Consider the following 19425-nt stretch of genomic DNA (forward strand, 5'->3'; position numbering starts at 1 on the left):
GCTAAAGAACCCCCAGAAATGAGAATGGGGCAGTTCCATCCAACTACTGGCTGATATCCTGCCTCTGCACAACATAGAAGCTCATGTCAGGCATCATTGTCGCTAAGATGAGTAGGCACATGGCTCAAAACATGAGCATGGCCCAGAAAGGCATTGGTAAGTACACCAGGGGAGCCAAGTACCAGCAACTGATGGATAAAACAGTGACTCGTACTGTAAGACCAGACACACCAACCTGTGTATTGCCTGGACTGGCTACAAGAAATCTTAGACGTCAATGCCCTACACATGGATTCTGGAACGCTTCAGGCTGTAACATCAGCCTTCATCAAGAACTCAATGGGGCTGTGGAAGACAAACGTAGAGGCCAACTTTAATCTAATAAAACAAGTCACCATCAAATGTGGGATTTACCAAGGAGATGCCCTGTCCCCGTTGCTGTTCTGCACAGGCCTGAACTGCCTCGGTGAGATCATCACCAAGAGTGGCTACAGACACAAGCTATGGAATGACGTGACCACCAGCCATATAGATGACATCAAGCTGTCAGAAGTAAACAAGACATTGACTCACTAATCCATCTCACTAGGATATACATGAATATATATAGAAACCACTGACATAAAGACAAGGAAACTCCTCAGTGCACAGTGAGTTTCATTCCAAATCCAGCACTCTACACTAAGTGGATGGCCTCAAGTAATTAAGTGTTTAGTGAGTACCTCAGACAGCAGAAACCTGAGGAGGATGGAAATGAGGAGGAACATGGACCACTGTGGGAGGAAAAACACCTGCACGGTATGTATCACCAGCAAATGGTGGAAGTGGCTGATATGGAGAAGTCCTACCAATGGCTGGAAAGGACTAGATTGAAAGACAGCATGAAAGCACTAATCATGGCAGCTCGGAATACAAGATCAATAGAGGCTGGGATCTACCACACCAGGCAGGACTCCAGAAGCAGCAAAAATGCCCCTGATACCATCCAGCACATAACAGCAGGATGCAAACTGCTGACAGGCAGGGCTTACATGGATTGTTATAACCAAGAGGCTTGCATAGTATACATCTGTATCCGAGTTCATTCCTGTATGTGTGCGTGTGTGTAAATGTCAACTCACCTGCCTTTCAGCATTACTGAAAGCATTTTTTCTTTGTCTAATGTTCCAGAGCTTCTAGACAATAAATGCACTGACTAAATGCTGTCAGTCAGTCTTGAATCTTGAATGAACTGACCTTTGATAGCTAACCTGTCAAGTGACCTGTCAACACATGCTCCATAGAGCATTCACAGCTGCTTCTCTTCAACTATGATAATGGAATTCTTCTGCCTTTAACATTTTGCTTTTCCATCATGGCCGCTTCCGTTCTCCTTCAGAGGGAACGAGCTCTAGAGATAGGGGACTCTATTTTTTGACACATGAAATTAGTTAGGCCTTTAGAGACAGTAGTTAGCTGTATACCAGGGGCCAGGGAACTGGACCTTGCAGGTAATCTTAAGGTTTTAGGCAAGCATAGCTTCTCTAAAATAGTTATTCACATAGGAGCTAACAATATATGCCTTTGTCAGTCAGAGATTACAAAAAATAATATTGAAAAGGTGTGTCAATTAGCAAAGGTGACGTCTGATGCTGTAGTATGCTCTGGTTCCATCCCAATGCAGCGTGGCAATATAATGTACAGCCGGTTATCTTTGCTGAACTGTCTAAGTGGTGCTCACAAAACAATGTGGGGTTTATAGATAAATGGAACACATTCAAGGGCAAGCCCGACCTTTTAGGGCAGGATGGTATCCATCTTACTAGGGAGGGTGCTGCTCTCCTTTCCTGTAACATAAGCCATAGTCTTATGACAGACCTAGTTAACCTATGACAATCCAGAACAGAGGCCAGCAGACAAAGAGGCTAAACTAACTGTCTGCTGGTCACTCAAGGTTCATCCTGTTGACACTGTGTCTGTTCCCTAGGCTAAGCAGAAATACAGAAAACAAAGAAAAATATGTCTTAACAACCCAATTAGTATTAAAGTAACTGATTCACAGAACACTGCCTGCATCTTTTATCTAAAGCTGGGTTTACTAGATTCCTAACATCTAAAATGCTCATGATAAATGAAATCCTAACAGATCATAGATTAATGTACTTTGTCTATTAGAAACCTGGATCAAGCCAAATAAGTATATAGCTTTAAACGAAGCATGCCCTTCTGCCTACAGCTATGTATACCGTCCTGGTCTAGCTGGCTGTGGAGGCGGCATTGCGGTTATTGAAACTGACACATTAGGCATAAACCAGAAAGCTGCTTATGATTTTGAGCCCTTTGAAATAATTTTTACTAGCATAAATGACGTAGCCAATGATAAGAATGCCACCCAGCCTCTTCTTCTAATTGGCATCTTCAGGCCACCAGGACTCTACTGTAAGGATGAGCGGTAAGGAGTCAGACACATCTGCGAAGAAGAGCGATTTATTATTTATTAGGGGCAAATCCAGATTCGGAGTCGTTAGGGTAGTCCAGGGTCACAGAGCCAACAAAGAGATTCTGAGAATACATGACAACAAAGAAACAAAAGCACATGAAGGCAAACGGGGGAAGCAGCCTATAACAGAGAGGCTAAGAAATGCGAAGTCTAGGATAACTGTACAGTCAAGGTGGCACACAGTGAAACGTACGCTTCAAACACATTCAGACATCCAAACAACGAACAGCCAAAACACAGGGCATCACACAGGGCTTAAATACACGAACTTAATGAGGCTAGAAACGAGGAACAGGTGTGGAAAACCAAATAAGGGGTGGAGAAAACGAAACTATGGAATGGAACCAAAGCACAAGACAGGGAAACCATGGAACAGGGAAGATAGGAGGGCCTAACTGTGACCCTACTCAGAATTTATTAAGCAATTTGTAGATTTCCTCTCTAATCTAGTCGCTCTAGTAGAAAGAGCCATTATTGTTGGTGATTTCAGTATTCACTTTGATAGTGCCCGAGTCCCTCTGAGATCGGCCTTTAGTTTTATATTAGAAGCAACTGGTTTCACAGAACCCACTCTGGTGGACATACACTTGACTTAGTATTGACATACGGTGTAGACATAGAGTACGTAGTTATTACCCCAGTTGGATGCCATATCAGACCATTCCCTAATTTCATTTGAACTACGTATGAGCCACAATATAGTAACCTTGCCTCGTTATCATTCCAGATGAATAATGCACCTAGATTTATTGTGAATCTCCCAGACTTATCATTTGTGACTAGGATACACTCAAACCCCACGAAACTTGATCCAATGACTGAATGCTTAGAATCAGTATTCCGCTGCACACTTAATGACGTTGCTCCACTTAAGAATAAAAAAACTGGGGAAAAAATAATTAGTACCTTGGTATAATGATCACAGTCACAATATTAAAACAAAGCACTTTGTTTAGAACGTAAATGGAACCACACTAAGCTTGTAGTCTCCCAGCTTGCATGGAAAGAAAGCCTTCTCAAGTATATAAAAGCACGTATTACCGCTTGAACAGCTTATCTCTGGACCCTAGAAGAAAACAACAAAAATAATCCTCGATTTCTTTTTAGTACAATTGCATATCTAACTAGGAATAAAACTGACACCAATGCTCAGATTACAACATCACACAATAGTAATGAGTTCAGAAATTTCTTTCATGAGAAAATGAAGCACATTGGAGATTAGATTAAGAGTTTTAACGTGACATCAGGCAGCTACTTAGAGAACAGAACAGCCACGGCAAAAACAACTCTAGAATCCTTTACACCTTTCCAAGAGCCAGAACTTATATCTTTGATCTCACACTCAAAATCCTCCACTTGCTTACTAGATTCACTGCCCACACACTTTTTAAGGAAATCCTACCTGAACTAATTGAACCTTTACTAAATTTAATAAACCCCTCCTTGAACCTTGGCTACATTCCTAAATCATTCAAATTAGCAGTAATCAGACCATTTATCAAAAAAATCTAACCTTGACCCATGTCAGATGTCAAACTACAGGCCAATCTTGAGCTCAACAACTAAGCTCATATCTGAATCAGAACCAGATATATGAAGTCTTTCAATCAGGGTTTAGGCCTAATCATAGTATGGAGACAGCACTAATTAAAGTATTTAATGACCTGTTGTTATCTTCTGACCAGGGTTATGTCTCTTTGCTTATATCGCTTGATCACTCCGACGCAGCATTTGACACTATAGATCACAACATTTTATTAGATAGACTTGAAAATGTTGTTGGGATTAGGGGAACAGCCCTTTCCTGCTTTTAAATCTTATCTAGCCAGTCACTACCAGTTTGTTAACATAAGTAGAGACTCCTCAGCATACAACAAGGTTAGCTATGATGTCCCACAAGGATCTGTTCTAGGGCCTTTGCTTTTTTTCTTTATATATGCTACATTTAGGTGACATTATACATAAACACTGTGCTAGTTTCCACTGCTACACTGATGATACTCAGCTATATGTCTCAGCCAAACCAGAGGACATGTATCGTCTTAGTATTATTGATGAATGCATAAAGGATGTCAGAGACTGGATGTTGATGAACTTTCTCTCACTTAATCCCAACAAAACAGATGTGCTTCTATTAGGACCAAAGACAGCTAGGTCCTCACTCTGACTGGTCATCAGTAAACAGACAGTTCAGCACCACTGAAAACACCTCTATGAGCTCTTCATATATATTGAGAGGAATGGTGTGTTCTTGCATTAGACTCTCATATATCACATTTTATTTAACAAGTTGTTCTTTGGAAACAAATCAGGATTTTTCATCTTGGACATGGGCCCAAAGCAGACATAAGATCACATATATGGAGCACTACAACTAAATGGCTGGTACTATATAGTGTTGTATAATGTAGTGGTACTGTTGGTATAGTGGCTGGTATAGTTGGTGTAGTTTAGTACAGTGTTCATCAACCTTGTACTTAAGGCCCATCAGCTGGCTCCACATTTTTGCTCCAAGTCTAATGTTAGAACTTGTTAGAGCAAAACTGTGGAATCGTCTGGTGGGCCATGCAGAATGGGATGAGAAACACTGGTTTAGTGCATAACAGTGCTGTCTCTCCGAGGCAAGTGCACTATGCTACACTAATAAAAACACTTAGGCAGATCTTCTAACATTACATTCAAAAGAAACCCTTAGGCAGGTCTCCTAACACTACATTGTACCTCTGTGACATGATTGGAAGGGTATATTCTTCTGGATAAGAGGATCTGCCAAACATGTAAATATAAATGGATAAATGGTCTGATGTAAAAACTGTACTCAAAGAGCATGGCCCCTGGTGGACATTAAATATGGTCCCTGAAGTCTCGCTCTTAGACTCTGAATTGCATGGTCTGGGGCATCTGAAGCTCATTAACTGCTCAAGCTTACGATAGCATGTGATGAATATTGCATTCCTCAGTGATTGAATGGTTCACACAGAAAAATATCAAATATCTTCCAGTCAAAGACTGAAGTCACAAATCATTGAAGTTGGCATCACACATTTATCTATCGTGTGATGAATAAAAAACATTTGTTTTCTGTGACTTCATTTTTTTTAAGGCTTTAATGACCTCATAATTCAAAGGTTCCCATGATATTTAAAATGTACACAGGATGAAACACATTGAGTTCACAACATTTTATTTTCTGCAAGGTGCAACAGAGGCAACTGTCAAACTTATCGGCATAAAACCTTTAGAGCTAGAATTTCTTTTATGGTCATAAGAGCCTGGCACAAATGACAGAACTACGATCTGACTTGAGAGGACTATAGCACCAATGACAGAATGACAACACGACTTAAGACCAATTACAGAATGATGACACAAATTTAGAGGTCTGGCACTAGTGACAGAATGATGACATGGCTTTAGAAGTCTATAGCCTTTCCTGGAAAAAATTAGAAAAAATTAGCCCATCAATCTGCCCTTGTTATTGCAGTGAATAAGAAGGAAGAAATTCCAATCCAACTAAATTCTCTGTCTTGCAATAGCTGGGTCTTGTACATAGACTTGTTGCAACTTTGCTTATGAGCTTCTTTTGTTTAACTTAAAGATGAGATCATCACTTATGATTTATTTATATGATTTGTAGTTAGTTTACTTTAATCTCTTCTGCTAATGAGTGACCTATTGTTCGATCTTTATAACTTATCCTAAATAGGCTTGCTGTAGCTTTTAGACTCAATAGTGTCGAATTTTCTTTCGTCGGTATGCAAAGCGCACACAGCTGCTCAAGCTTACATGGCCGCTGGCCCATTGTGTTTCAGCATAGATAAATAAGTGCACTTATTTTCTGCCGTTTGTTTCCTGCAAGTTAAACAAAAGTATGCACCTTAATTTCAAGAACCACATCAGCAATGCCTGCAAAAAAAAGCAAAGTCACCCATGTAATATCTCCCTGGTTAGTAAAATTCTTTCCCCTGCTGAGCAAGAATCTTCTGTTTGTTTTGTCCAAACTAGACTGAATCGCTGTAAATCTCGCTGAACTGGCCAACACTGTTTTGTCATAGGCTCGATTACTAAGTAATCGAGTAGCTAATCTTAAAACAAGTTTGTTTTCTTGTTTTTCAAATGAAATGTAAAGCAATATATTTCAAGGTGCTCTCTTAATTTAGAATGGAAAATGATGTTTTCAGGAATTTCTTGACTTATTTTCCAAAGGTGGTGTCTTTTTGAGCTACATTCATTGTTTAATATATGGAAGTTTGTCAATTTATGAAATTTAACATACTAATTTTTAGTGGTATAAATATGAAAACATTTCAGAAAATTTGTCTAAAATATAAAAAATGATGTTCCATTAAAACCTGATATTAAGATTGGAACCTTTACTAAGAATCTTAAGAAAAGTTTTATTCACCCTGTAAATAAAGTAAATAAAAGGTGGAGAGATGATTAACATTACATCTTTGCTAAAGCTTAGGCACACAGCGAGATTGCCACATTTTGCATATGGAATGCATAGCAGGCAAAACAACCATTTCCATCCAGGGAATTATTATCAGCCCATAACCTGAAGATATAAAGTGAATTTGCTACTCTGGCTATTCATACCCTTACTCTATGTGTGCATGCTACACCTTGCATGTACCTTACTTCAGTCGTAGTTCTTGTCTTTCACAGACTGTGAAGGTACTCTCCACAATGCAAAGTTTATACTCCTGTAACGATCATACCAGGAACAGGCAAGAGGTAGAACACAAATGCAGGAAGCAGTTAAACGATGAAACAGGAACACGAAGGGTAAAACAAACAGAGGCAACACTGAGAGTAATATAACACGCGATTGGAGTAAAAAGAAAAGCGATGATGAAACGAGCATACAGCAACCCTGACCAAAGGACGTAACTTACCACAATAACCAACAAACTAGAAGACAAAACACAAGGCTAAAATAAACAAGACAATCAAAGAATATCAGATGCAGGTGAACATAACAGGAAGAACTAAAACACGGACTGGACTTTAGGAACAGACGAGGGGCGGAGAAAACGAAACCAAGGAGCGGAACAAGAAATTAAATGAAAAACAAAGATATGACAGAGAGAAATAATAAAACAGAGACACTAAGAGGGTGGCCAATCGTCACAACTCCCAGCAACCTCCACCGTACACTGCCTCCTCAGTCAAAAACAGGGATGCTAAGTCATCCCTGGAAGTGCTTCACCTTCCTTCATACTTTCCCCTTCCTGCTGCTAAATGGGACCTGGATCACCCAGGATAGCTCAGGTAAACCCAATTTGCTCACACTCTGATAAACTGGCAGGGGCAGTGGTACAGCCTTACTTCTCTCCCAAAAATGATGCTTCTCATCGTTTCATCTTCATCACTAGAAATCCATGCTATTACAGTCTGTTCTCCTGTAAGTCTTCATGTTGTTGAACCTTCACAAAAAACTTGGACATCCTTCTTAGTCATTGCACTTCTGCCAGAACCTAACTTATTCTTTCTTGGACAACTCATTATCATTCCCAACTTATGGTTAAAACCTGACCCAGTCTTTCAGATTTCTCCGTAAAATACAAAGGATTCAGCCATTACTCTCACAGCCATCCCTCAGACCAAACTTCCTCAGCTCTAGATATCCTGGTATTCCCACTCTCAGACCATCACTTGCTATCCTTCACCCTTCCCCTCCCTACAGAAATAAATGAAAAGGCTGATTATAGTTGAGCAAGCCCAATGCCTGGGCTGAGGTTAAACTCATCTTCAACTGAAAGAATGCTTGCTGGCATTCAGGTGTCCACAGCACAGTCGTAGTCAGTATTTTGCACTGGAGCGTTGGTCATTATTTTGCGTTGATTCACTACACATTGCAGAGGTTGTGCTTTTTTTTCGCATCCTCCTGAATACATTGTTTGTACTAGCCTGTCATGCCTAAAAGGAATGGGTATTAATTATTGGTTTGTGATTGGTGTTAGCATATTTCAAACAGCTTTTGTAAATGATTGATCCTCCCTCAACAAGTTGTCTGTGCACTTCTGTTATACTTTAGGGCAGGGGAGTTGATTCCAGTAAGTGAATTTTGTTTAACCAACCTTCTTGTTCTAGATACAGGCAGGGACAGGAGCTGAGGCTAAGACACAGGAGCTGAGGCTAAGACACAGGAGCTGTGGCTAAGACACAGGAGCTGAGGCTAAGACACAGGAGCTGAGGCTAAGACACAGGAGCTGTGGCTAAGACACAAGAGCTGAGGCTAAGACACAGGAGCTGAGGCTAAGACACAGGAGCTGAGGCTAAGACACAGGAGCTGTGGCTAAGACACAAGAGCTGAGGCTAAGACACAGGAGCTGAGGCTAAGACACAGGAGCTGAGGCTAAGACACAGGAGCTGAGGCTAAGACACAGGAGCTGTGGCTAAGACACAAGAGCTGAGGCTAAGACACAGGAGCTGTGGCTAAGACACAGGAGCTGAGGCTAAGACACAAGAGCTGAGGCTAAGACACAGGAGCTGAGGCAAAGTTGGGGGCAGGAGCAAAATCCATGTCAGGAGCAGAACCTGGTGAGGGAGCAGGAGGAAAGAGAGACAAACCAGGCTGGGCTGAGGAAAATACAGGAGAATGGATGCCCAGGTGTACAGGGTACAGATCAGGAGGGGTTTGGAACTAGACAGGGCCGGACTGAGTGACAGGCTGTACAAGGGCTGGTACAGGACAGGGTCTGGTACAGAAGACCAAACAGGAGAAGCAAGGTCTGTACAGTACAGGGGTTGCCAAATAGGCTGGAGACCAGACTACAAAAAGCACAAAAGTTGGGAGGATCGGACCAGACACAGGATAAGGGACTGGTCAATAGACTGGAGGAACACAGGCATGGGGACAGGACAGCGACTATAACATGATTGGGACAGAGACGCTTACAGGCACAGGGACAGTCACGGGGGCCAAGACAGAAAGAGCAACTGTGACTGACACAGAGACAGACACTGTGTCTGGGCTGGACAAAAACTGGACTGGTTTGAAACCAGGAAATTGCCACGACATGATCAAGACGACCATGACATTTTTGTTGAAAGGAAAGGAGACGAGATATGTATGAGATATTTTCTATTCCTCAGCAAACATATGGAGATAAGGTGCCCATTGGCACCATCTTGAGCAACTCTTTTTATTGAAGACAGTTGCCTAGCAAAACAATGCATATGATTTATAAGAGAAACCGAACCATGTCTTGCACAGAGATCCCGAGCCTGTCCCTGATGCTGATGCTGTGCTGAAAGATATGTTCCTTCCAGAGGTGTCATAAACACCCTGGCAGACACAGTGGACATTTCATCTGGGTTAACCCTTGAAGCTCTTCACAACACTATACAAAAATAGCCTGCCAGGAGCAATTGTACCAGGTCATTCACAGCCAAGAGAGAGCCATGACTCTGCCAAGGAGATCCAAGTGGACACCTCTAAGGATGAAGGAAGATATAATTGTTATACTTGTAAAGTACCCCACCACACTAGATGACACTGCCTACATAGTGAAGTGAGAAAAGATTGATCTGTTTCACCTAAACCTATGGCAGAAACTAGTAAGAATGCAGAAAAAATCTCCTCAGGCTCAGACAGTAGTCACAAATCTGGGGCAGGATTGCTGAGTCACATATGCACGGAGTGTCTAGCATACTAGACAAATTACATTAGGAGACTGCTTGACCACTGAAGTCAACAAAGCTGGAGTAATGTGTTCAGATGAACATGGAAGGCCCTGAGAGTATACAGAGCTCTTAGGGCTACTTTCAAGATATACGAATGTTTTCAAAGGATTCAGCCATTACTCTTACAGGAAGTGACCCAGGTGCATGTGCAGTCTCTGGTTATCTCAAAGCTAGACTACTGCAACTCGCTACTTGCTGGTTTTATTTTACGGGGTGTTTAAAAAGCAGAGAGAGAGACAGAGAGATGACTCCTGTCACCACTCCATTTGGACTTTTTGAGTGGTGTCAGATACCTGTTGGTCTTTACTCCATGCTCCAGCTACCATCATGTGCTTTATGGTGGAAGTGCTAGAAGATCTTTCACTTGATATCTTGCTGGTATACTTTGATGATATCACTGTCTTTTAGAGCTTCTAAAAGACTTTGAGAGGCTGAAATGGTACATGATGTCTTCACACTCCTAGTCCTACTGACCTCTGTTGGGAGCCTGTCTGGCTTGAAGATTCTAGTCAGCCAAAATCAGGAAAGGCATCAAGCATGTTTTGGTCTGCAAGGGTCTGAAAAAAATGAGTATTATTTAAATGTAATTTTACATTTTAAATTATTTTACATTTAAATTTTAACTGCTTGTGCTTAAATGAGTGGTAACAGACCAACCCAGTTGGTAATGTACAACTTTGATGTCTACTACAAAACATCAACTATGACTCACTATTGAAATTTACTTCACAGGAAAAGCCTGATGTGTGTGACAGATTCCGATAACACACAGCGGTACATGTCTTTCTCCTGACCTTCATAAGTCTCTGTGCTTTTTTTTTACTGCCTAAGGAACATCAGGGAACATAAGGAAACATATATATGCATATATAAATGCATGTAACATTGCACAGTAAATAAAAACATACTAAATATGCTGAATATGTGAAAAGCTCCTGTAATACTCATCTCTCCCTTTCTCTGGTCTTTTTGCATTCTTTGAAAAATAAATAATTTTTTTTTAAAACTCATGTTACTCGTGTTTATTTATCAAGATAGACATCCCACTTTGCATGGATTACATGCTCATATTATTTAATAAATATGAACCTGTTGCTTACATTTCTCTTTCATTCATTATATGCAATTAATTGTTCTCCTTCTGTATTGTCAGCATATGAAATATCTCAACTATAACCTATATTCAGACTAAACAACTGCAGTGTTTATTTCCTGGTGTACAATTGGACACCATTCTTACTTTCATATGATTTTCCAGTAAATCTCAGTCTGGCCTGGCATGTAGTGAGCCTACATTCCATCTAAACCTGATTAGAGCATAGGCGATTCCAGAGTAAATTTAATAAATGCGGGCCGAGGGTGAGGGTTGGAAACGAAATAAAAACTACTGGAGTCCGAACTGGGTGTCGAGATTATTTAAATACTTTCAGCGTTATGCAGCAATTTTCTCTCCAGAGAAAGCTAAGCACAGTAGCTCACACAACAACACAAAAGAGAAAGCATGAGCAAACTCTGTGCCATGTGTAAGGTTTGTATTTTGTCATGAGTCATATGGTGTAGAAGCATTGCACGACCACAGTATTACTACGCTCTACGAAAAGTCCTGCACTCTGCACAGTTGCGCGCTCTCTGTCCTCAAGGCACAGTGCCGACTGCATCATTAAACAAAGTGGACATAGATACAAGCTTTTCTCACTGTTACTGTGAAGAATAGCATACTTGCTTTCAACTTCTCTGCATACATATGCTATATTTTATGTGCTTTTTAGAACTCCTCTTGGGCGGATCATTGGAACAGTTTAATTCACCTCTTCATTTGCGCTTGCAACGTGCCACTTTGCTTTGAAATTCGAATTCTAACCTGAATTTTTGTCATGGAACTCGAGCCGACTCCCATTTTTTTGTACCTGCTGTGTAAAACATAAATAATGGCGATTAGCGAGCGAGCTGCAAGCAACTGAGGAGATGCGCTCGCGGAAGGGATTCGCTCTGCTCTTGCTGAACGTCACAGTGTATCTAGTAAGTGGTGCGACTTAAACATTTACACTACCGAAAAACATCTGGAATACGTTAAGAGAGAGTATTTTTTTCTAAGCCATACTTTATTCTAAAATATTAGTTACGTTTAGTAGTTGTCGTTAAAATGTGAGCATAGTCGAAATAATGTGAAACACGATGTAATTTCACGGTGCAAACAGTTTTGGTTGGAATCAAATAATAAACACTTAATAACCGAACTAATTTGAACTAGTCTTATCGAGTTGCTCGAAGGTATGGTCTTCAGACAGCCATTAATTGTTAATGCTGAGTAGACACGACTCATACTTGTAATTAACGCATAGGGTTGGATCATTAGTTAAAGGGCATCATTCTCGCGCATCAGTCTCTGAGCTACATAAAAAACGATCTGTGATTTATGTGTATACACTTAGAAAAAATATTAATTCTAAAACATTGCTTTTAATCTGAAGGCTTTATGATTTATTCCCTGAGGACATAGGGTTCTAGAAATCACCTTGTAAAAAAAACTGTACCTATCTGCTTCTATCTGCTTCTTTATGCCTTTGGTCCCTTCTATTTTAGTCAGTTCTTGGCCAGCCAAACACCCAGGACAAGACATTTCATATCCAGCCCAGACACACTGATGCTGGGATGCAATACGGAGCTTCTTCCCTGTCTGGATGGAAATGGCGCAACCAACTGAGAGCTTCCAGCCGTCTGCTCCTAGGACTCCCCACTCACAAATTGAGCTCTTTATATCAGCTGAAAGGACAGCCCCATGCCAATGCTGAAAAAGCTCAGAAGTCATTCGGCTGGGGCGACTTCTATTCCAACATCAAGACGGTGCGGCTAAACCTGCTTGTCGCAGGGAAGATCGTTGACCACAGCAACGGGACATTCGGCGTGTACCTTCGTCGCGACTCCACGGGTGAGGGCAATGTCTCGGTCAGCCTGGTGCCACCAGCGAAAGCGGTGGAGTTCGACCTGGAGCGGCAGAGCGTGATCTACCCCAAGGACTCCAAGTCCTTCACCTGTCGCATAGACCACGAGAAGGTGGAGCGCAGCAAGCGCACCATGCCCTGTAGCTATGACCCCTCCAAAACCTGCTTTCAGGAACAGAGTCGGGGATATGTCACCTGGATCTGCTCCAGACCTCTGAGAGTCATCTGTATCTACATCTCCTTCTACAGCACAGACTACAGGTTGGTCCAGAAGGTCTGCCCGGACTACAACTACCACAATCTAATGCCCTACCTACCCTCAGGTTAAACATGACTTGAGGTCAGGATGGACTACAATTTGAGAAATTGGACACAAAAATAGTCATGTCCTCTTTGTTATTTGATTTAACATAATATCTATGAAATATGGATGGTCCAGCAACATTTTCACCTCTTGTTCTATTTGTGAATTGCTTTAAAAATACCCTCAACCCTTTTCATTTAACAGGAAATCATTACACGATTTCTCTTCTGTACTAGTGGGTAGACAGTATAAACTTAGCAAAATAAAGAGAACTACATATAACTTTTTGCTGAAGGAGGTTAATAATCACAGTGACATGGGGAAGAAGTCAAACACTGGTGAGAGATTTCAGGCATATTCTGTTTCTGGTGGTCACAGATAGTGAACTCTAAGACTGGAGAAAGGTTTAACTTGTGTATTAGGGATTCTGATTAAGGTCATCACAACTGTACAGTCCTTGGCTTAAACCTGTCTGGTGGTATTGCTTACCAGATGACCACCAGATGACCACCTCTTAACTGTACTTCAACATTAAACGATGGGCATTTTCAAACAAAACATTCTCAAAGATAATCTAAGGCACATTTTTCTTGCTTAGCATGTACACCATTCACAAATGCCTCCACGCATCATTATTACCTGTACAATATATAACCAAAGTATATAACCATAACCATGTATGTGATTTAAATATTAATTAAGAAAGAGTTAATTGATATTGCAGAATTGGACATGTTACTGATAATGCTCTTGGTTGTTTATACCATGACTAATTATGACAGTATACTTACCTGATTCTTTTGTAACTGGCTGACCAGTGTTCAGGAGACTATGGCATAGATAGAGTGTTTTGATACATGGTCCTATCTTGCAAGGTCAGCTACCCATATTGATGTAAATGTATGCAAATGAAACATATATTGTCTAATTTAGCAATAGTTGCTGTTCAGCTTCAGACTGATCCTCACCTCTTCTCATCCTGTTTCTACTGACAGCACCCTGATATCATAAAAAGATTGTTTTCTTATTCTTGTCTTAAATATATCTTACAGAATTTAATATCACATATGAAGAAGACATTAGAAATGTATAATGAAATAATTTCATAATGCCAGTATGATTAGAGAAGACTGCATTGTACTGGAGAGACAATTGTTGGAGAGAATGTTTGAATAAAAAATCACCAATGATATTTCTTAAATCATTTATTGATTCATTCATTAGTTATTTTTAATATGTAGATAGTTTTGTAGGACAGAAGAACACAATGCCAAAGAGTAGATGGAAGTATAAAAGCAAAATGCCCTTTCTTGGTTACTTTGTAGAAACCTTTTTTATCTGAAGGCGTCATGTCTGGTTTGCATTGCATGAACCGTATAATTTAGGTCTCTGCCTCTTTGACACTCGAATTATCGTGATTAATGGCAAGATTAACCAATTAGAATTAGCCGTTGAGATGAGAAAATTATCAGTGCGCTCATGTCTAAACTTTGGACCTGGATATTCAAAAATTATAGAAATATTTTTGAAGGGTACATAAAAGTTTCTGTTGTATTTCGTTTTTGCTCATAGGGTTAGTGTCTTAGAGAGAATTTACACATATATTCACATATAAAAAGAATCCTGTCAAGAGTCTCTTTAAGTAATAGATATTACAGTCAAATTCATTGTTATCCAGAGTGTTTTCAGATCACTTTACTTAATTCTTTACATAAATGTTTAATTAAATGCTAATTTATTCATTTCACTTTTTATTTTTCCCAGTGACCACAATGTTGTCACCTGCACATCACATCCTAGGAAGGGAGAAAGCACATGACAGTGTGTGTAAGAATCACAAAATAAGCATACAAAAGAAGCACACCCCATTAGAGGTCTCCTAGTTCGCCTTCCACGTCAATCAGCTGATCATGTCATCCAGTAGCTAGCCACACAGATGATTATAATTCAGCTGCAGAAAGAAAGAGATGAGAAAAAAAGAAATGGAATTGAATTGAATTTAAACTGAACAGAATTAAACTATTGTTGGCACCAAATGTGTTGGTAGAGTAAATGCATGTATTAATCATTTCAAATGGACACTGGTTTCACTACAGATTTCATAGGGGTGCAGTTATTATTGTATATTTCAATCAAGCACCCCTCTTAGTTGTCTCGGAACGCTCCTCGCCGCACAAGTCACGTGGTACGGCCCGCTGCGTGCAGGGGGGATCACATGTGTCATTGTAACCATGCCCTTCATGATAGCACACAGCTGCATGGGGTTTAGTGTTCTGTGTCCATCTGTATATAAACCCTTACTAGTGCGTGCATCATTGTTGGTCATTGTTTGCTGATGTCTGTTAATGTTTGTGTAGCCACTGTTAATGTTGCTGTGTAGTCATCTCCATCATTAATGTTGTGTGTGTCGTCGTACATGTTCAGTGTTAATAAACATCCTTCACTGTCAAGGGAGTCTGTGCGTCCTGCTCCACGCCCATTGGCACGCGGGCCATTACAGAATGACCAACCACCACAGGATGCCTACACCCACGTCGAATGACGGAGGTGCGCTGGGACCCCCCGCGCTGCTGCCTGGATCCCAGGACATTGGGGAGAGGACTGCGACTGGTGTCTGCGGAACACCCCCAGGAATTTCTTGGGGGGGCCCGAGGCTACCGAGCCAGGACAGAGGAGAGCCTAAGAGCTCGCCGAGGACCGTAGTGATGGTGGTTTGGTGGAGCCGGCTAGGTCTCTGGCTAGCGAAGGCAAAGCCCAAGTTCTTCCCCTTCCGTGGACTCGCCAGCGAGTTTGGGGTCCGCCCAAAGCCTCGGAGGCAGACTGCCTCTGGGGCGCTCCAGAAAGGAGGACCATTAGGGGAGGTTGCACGTCTGGAAGCGGAACAGACGTGCACCCCCGCGTGTCCATTGGGGCCAAGGACATGTCACAGCACCTTATGTTTGTTTGCAGGTGCATCACGTCGCGGGGAGCGTACTGGACTGCCTCGAGAGAGGCAGGGACTCTGCCTTTCTCCCTCGTTCAGAAAGGACTCCCAGGCTGGCTATTCCTGGCCCGCCTTGTGTTAGGTGGGCACCGGGCATTGCTGTGCGGTGTCTGTGTGTGTGCACGGCGGGTTTGGATTCGCTGTCCGGGCATAGGACGCTTCGGGAGCTGCACCCCTTCCGAGGGGGTTCTGTCATGGAATGCTCCTCCCCCCACAAGTCACGTGGTACGGCCCGCTGCAGAGGGGTTCGCATGTGTTGTTTGTAACTACGCCCTCCGTGATAGCACAGACCTGCACGGGGTTTAGTGTTCTGTGTCCGTCTGTGTATAAACTTCTGTTAGTGTGTGCATCGTTGTTGGTCATTGTTTGCTGATGTCTGTTAATGTTGCTGTAGCCTGTTTCCAGTTAATGTGTAGTCATGTCCATCGTTAAGGTTGTGTGTGAGTGCCACCATTGTCGTGCACATTCTGTGTTAATAAACATCTTTCGCTGTCGAGGGAGTCTGTGCGTCCTGCTCCACGCCCATCGGCACGTGGCCCATTACATTACTACATATTACAATCAGCTACTGTTTTATTTTATGGTGTACTATTGTAGTTTGGCCTGCTTCAGATAAATCACCACAATAAATCAGATTAATTGAAAGTATAGCATAAAATAAAAAAACAATTACTATGACTTATATATATATAAAAAAAAATAACCTTGATCTGAACTAATCCAGTTATGGAAACACCTGCTGACTCATTTTTTGGTTGTGTAACTAATTTGTGGAAAAATAATATTGAAAATGTCCAGCCATAGCAAAGCATAGCAGTGTCAAAATAATGGATTTCAATCACCCCATTATGCAGAACTGGTTACATGATACAGTGGCTGCCTGAGACGGTGGAGCTTTTGTACGAAGGAGCTGCTTCATTTTATTCTAATGAAGTGAATTAAAATGGCAGGAGTGACAGAGAGCATAATGCCACAGAAAGTAGCTAAAGGTCCTCATGCAGTTTAAGGACATAAGAACCTGCTTAGTGACATTCTACCAAAAAGAAGTGTGAGGACATCGGTGTGTGTAAAATTGCTAGTGCTGTACTTCTTATTCTGATTTTTCTTCCCCAGGAGATCAATGACCTTCACCATGTGCCATCTCAAATTCCCCAAAGTAACCTGACATATATTGGCACGTTTTCAAGACTGAATCCTTTTCAAGACACACATTGGTACAGTTTATCTAGACTTGCTCTGTGCCATACAAAATTACTGTAAGAGGAAGGGCATTAACAGCAAAAAGTTGGTAATCTGTTAATATATTTTAAAAAATGCTCTGTTAATATAAAAAGAAACCTCTCCTAATAAATGACTTCCATTCACTGCTCAAACAGCAGCTAGAGTAGGTATCATTTTAGAGGAGCAGAAGGAACTTTTATGACCACATATGCTTTTTTAGATAAACAGTATTTACAATTCTGTTTTTTAATATATTGCATATTAAAATACATCTAGCTAACAATTGCCCTGTGGTCATTAATGAAAGAATTCAAGAGCTCACTAAAGACTGAATTTACCCAGGGTTCATGACTGGTACAGTCCGGGAACAATATCGATGACAAAAATGCATTTATTACAACATGTATTACAACAGATGAGTAACAGCAGCCTGGTGGGTACGTAATCCAAATATGGTGTACATAATCTAGATGCGGTGTGTGTAATCTTGATGTGGTGTACATCATTTACACGTGTATGTAATCTAGACATGGTGCACATAATCTAGACATGGTCTATATAATCTAGATGTAGTGTATATAATATAGACATGGTTTACATAATCTACATGTGGTGTATATGAACTACACGTGGTGTGCGTAATCTCGACGTTGTGTCAATAATCTAGACGTGGTGTACATACTCAAGCAGCTCCTGAGTGTGTTGTGACAGGCAAGTGGTCACAAGAGCCATCTCTGTGAAGGTGCATTTGTCACCAGAACATATCAGCGTTGCTTAAAGAGTAAGGAAATGGATTCTCACTGATCGTTCTGGTTCAGAATCAGACGTGCACATACACAGATGTACACACAATACGCAAGCATAATTACATCCTGTATGAGACAGCTAAAGTAGTGAAGTAATGTATGATTATATGAACACACACGAGTAGTTTGTGAACACACCAACACACACGTAGAGCAGTGATGTAATGTATGATTATAAGAACACACACAAGTAGAGTGCTGTATGAACACGCAAACACACGTGTGTGGATGAAGAAATGTATGATTACATGAACACACACATCTAAGGTAATGTGATGTGAAGTAGTGTATGAACACATAAACATACACAATAACAGATTGGTAGAGTGAGGTCAAGGACAGAGAACCTTTACAGAACCTGTACATTGGCTGAGTGGGCTGAGTGGATGAGAATCGATGAAAATGATATGTCTAAGACTACCTGGACAATATCTCAAAACAGCTGTTATTCATATCTGTAGCTTACTTGTCTTAAAGCCCAAACGTATGGAAAAAAGACAAACAGAGCAAGAAGTGCTGTCAAGGAGGTCTATCACTTTGAAAATCAAATAATGCATGTTTTACTATCATCCTTGAATATCATTAATATAAAAAACATTTTAAAAACATTTTAAAAAACATTGGATTTTAGGTTACACTGGACAGCTGTGGTGTGTGTGTGTGTGTGTGTGTGTGTGTGTGTGTGTGTGTGTGTGTGTGTGTGTGTGTGTGTGTGTGTGTGTTTTAGTGTTTCAGCTCTAAAGCCTCAAGATTCATTACTGTTCATTTTTAAACTCATCACTTCGACACATAGAGGTGGGCACGCCCCCTTGTGAAAGTTAAAAGGAATCACAGCCATAACATTTCAGATAAAGCCAGATGCTCGCAGATAAAATGAGGGTTGCTTGAAATCAGAAAAGGACAATCCAACATGGTAGTTCAAAATAGACAGAATGAATGACTAACAGGTGAAGTTAATAGTCCAATGATGATCTTGTGAACTGTTGATGATTAGC

The 19425-nt window shown here is 41.0% G+C and overlaps 1 protein-coding gene across 1 annotated transcript; it reads left to right on the forward strand.

Annotated features, from left to right (window-relative positions):
• The first annotated feature begins 107 nt into the window (after positions 1-107).
• LOC113576857 (neurexophilin-1-like) lies at positions 108-13444 on the forward strand. Its single transcript, XM_035533566.1, has 3 exons — positions 108-215; positions 310-552; positions 12758-13444. The coding sequence occupies exons 1-3, from the start codon at positions 108-110 to the stop codon at positions 13442-13444; spliced, it is 1038 nt and encodes a 345-aa protein (XP_035389459.1).
• The last annotated feature ends 5981 nt before the right edge of the window (positions 13445-19425 follow it).

Source organism: Electrophorus electricus, chromosome 14 (assembly GCF_013358815.1).
Source record: "Electrophorus electricus isolate fEleEle1 chromosome 14, fEleEle1.pri, whole genome shotgun sequence".
In the NCBI taxonomy this organism is placed as follows: domain Eukaryota; kingdom Metazoa; phylum Chordata; class Actinopteri; order Gymnotiformes; family Gymnotidae; genus Electrophorus; species Electrophorus electricus.

Bases quoted from the DNA above. Each gene is read 5' to 3' on its own strand.
- LOC113576857 (XM_035533566.1), top strand. From the start codon at position 108: ATGAGTAGGCACATGGCTCAAAACATGAGCATGGCCCAGAAAGGCATT. The intron at 216-309 runs GTAAGACCAGAC...GGAACGCTTCAG, and splicing joins ATAAAACAGTGACTCGTACT to GCTGTAACATCAGCCTTCAT. The intron at 553-12,757 runs GTAAACAAGACA...CTTCTATTTTAG, and splicing joins ATGACATCAAGCTGTCAGAA to TCAGTTCTTGGCCAGCCAAA.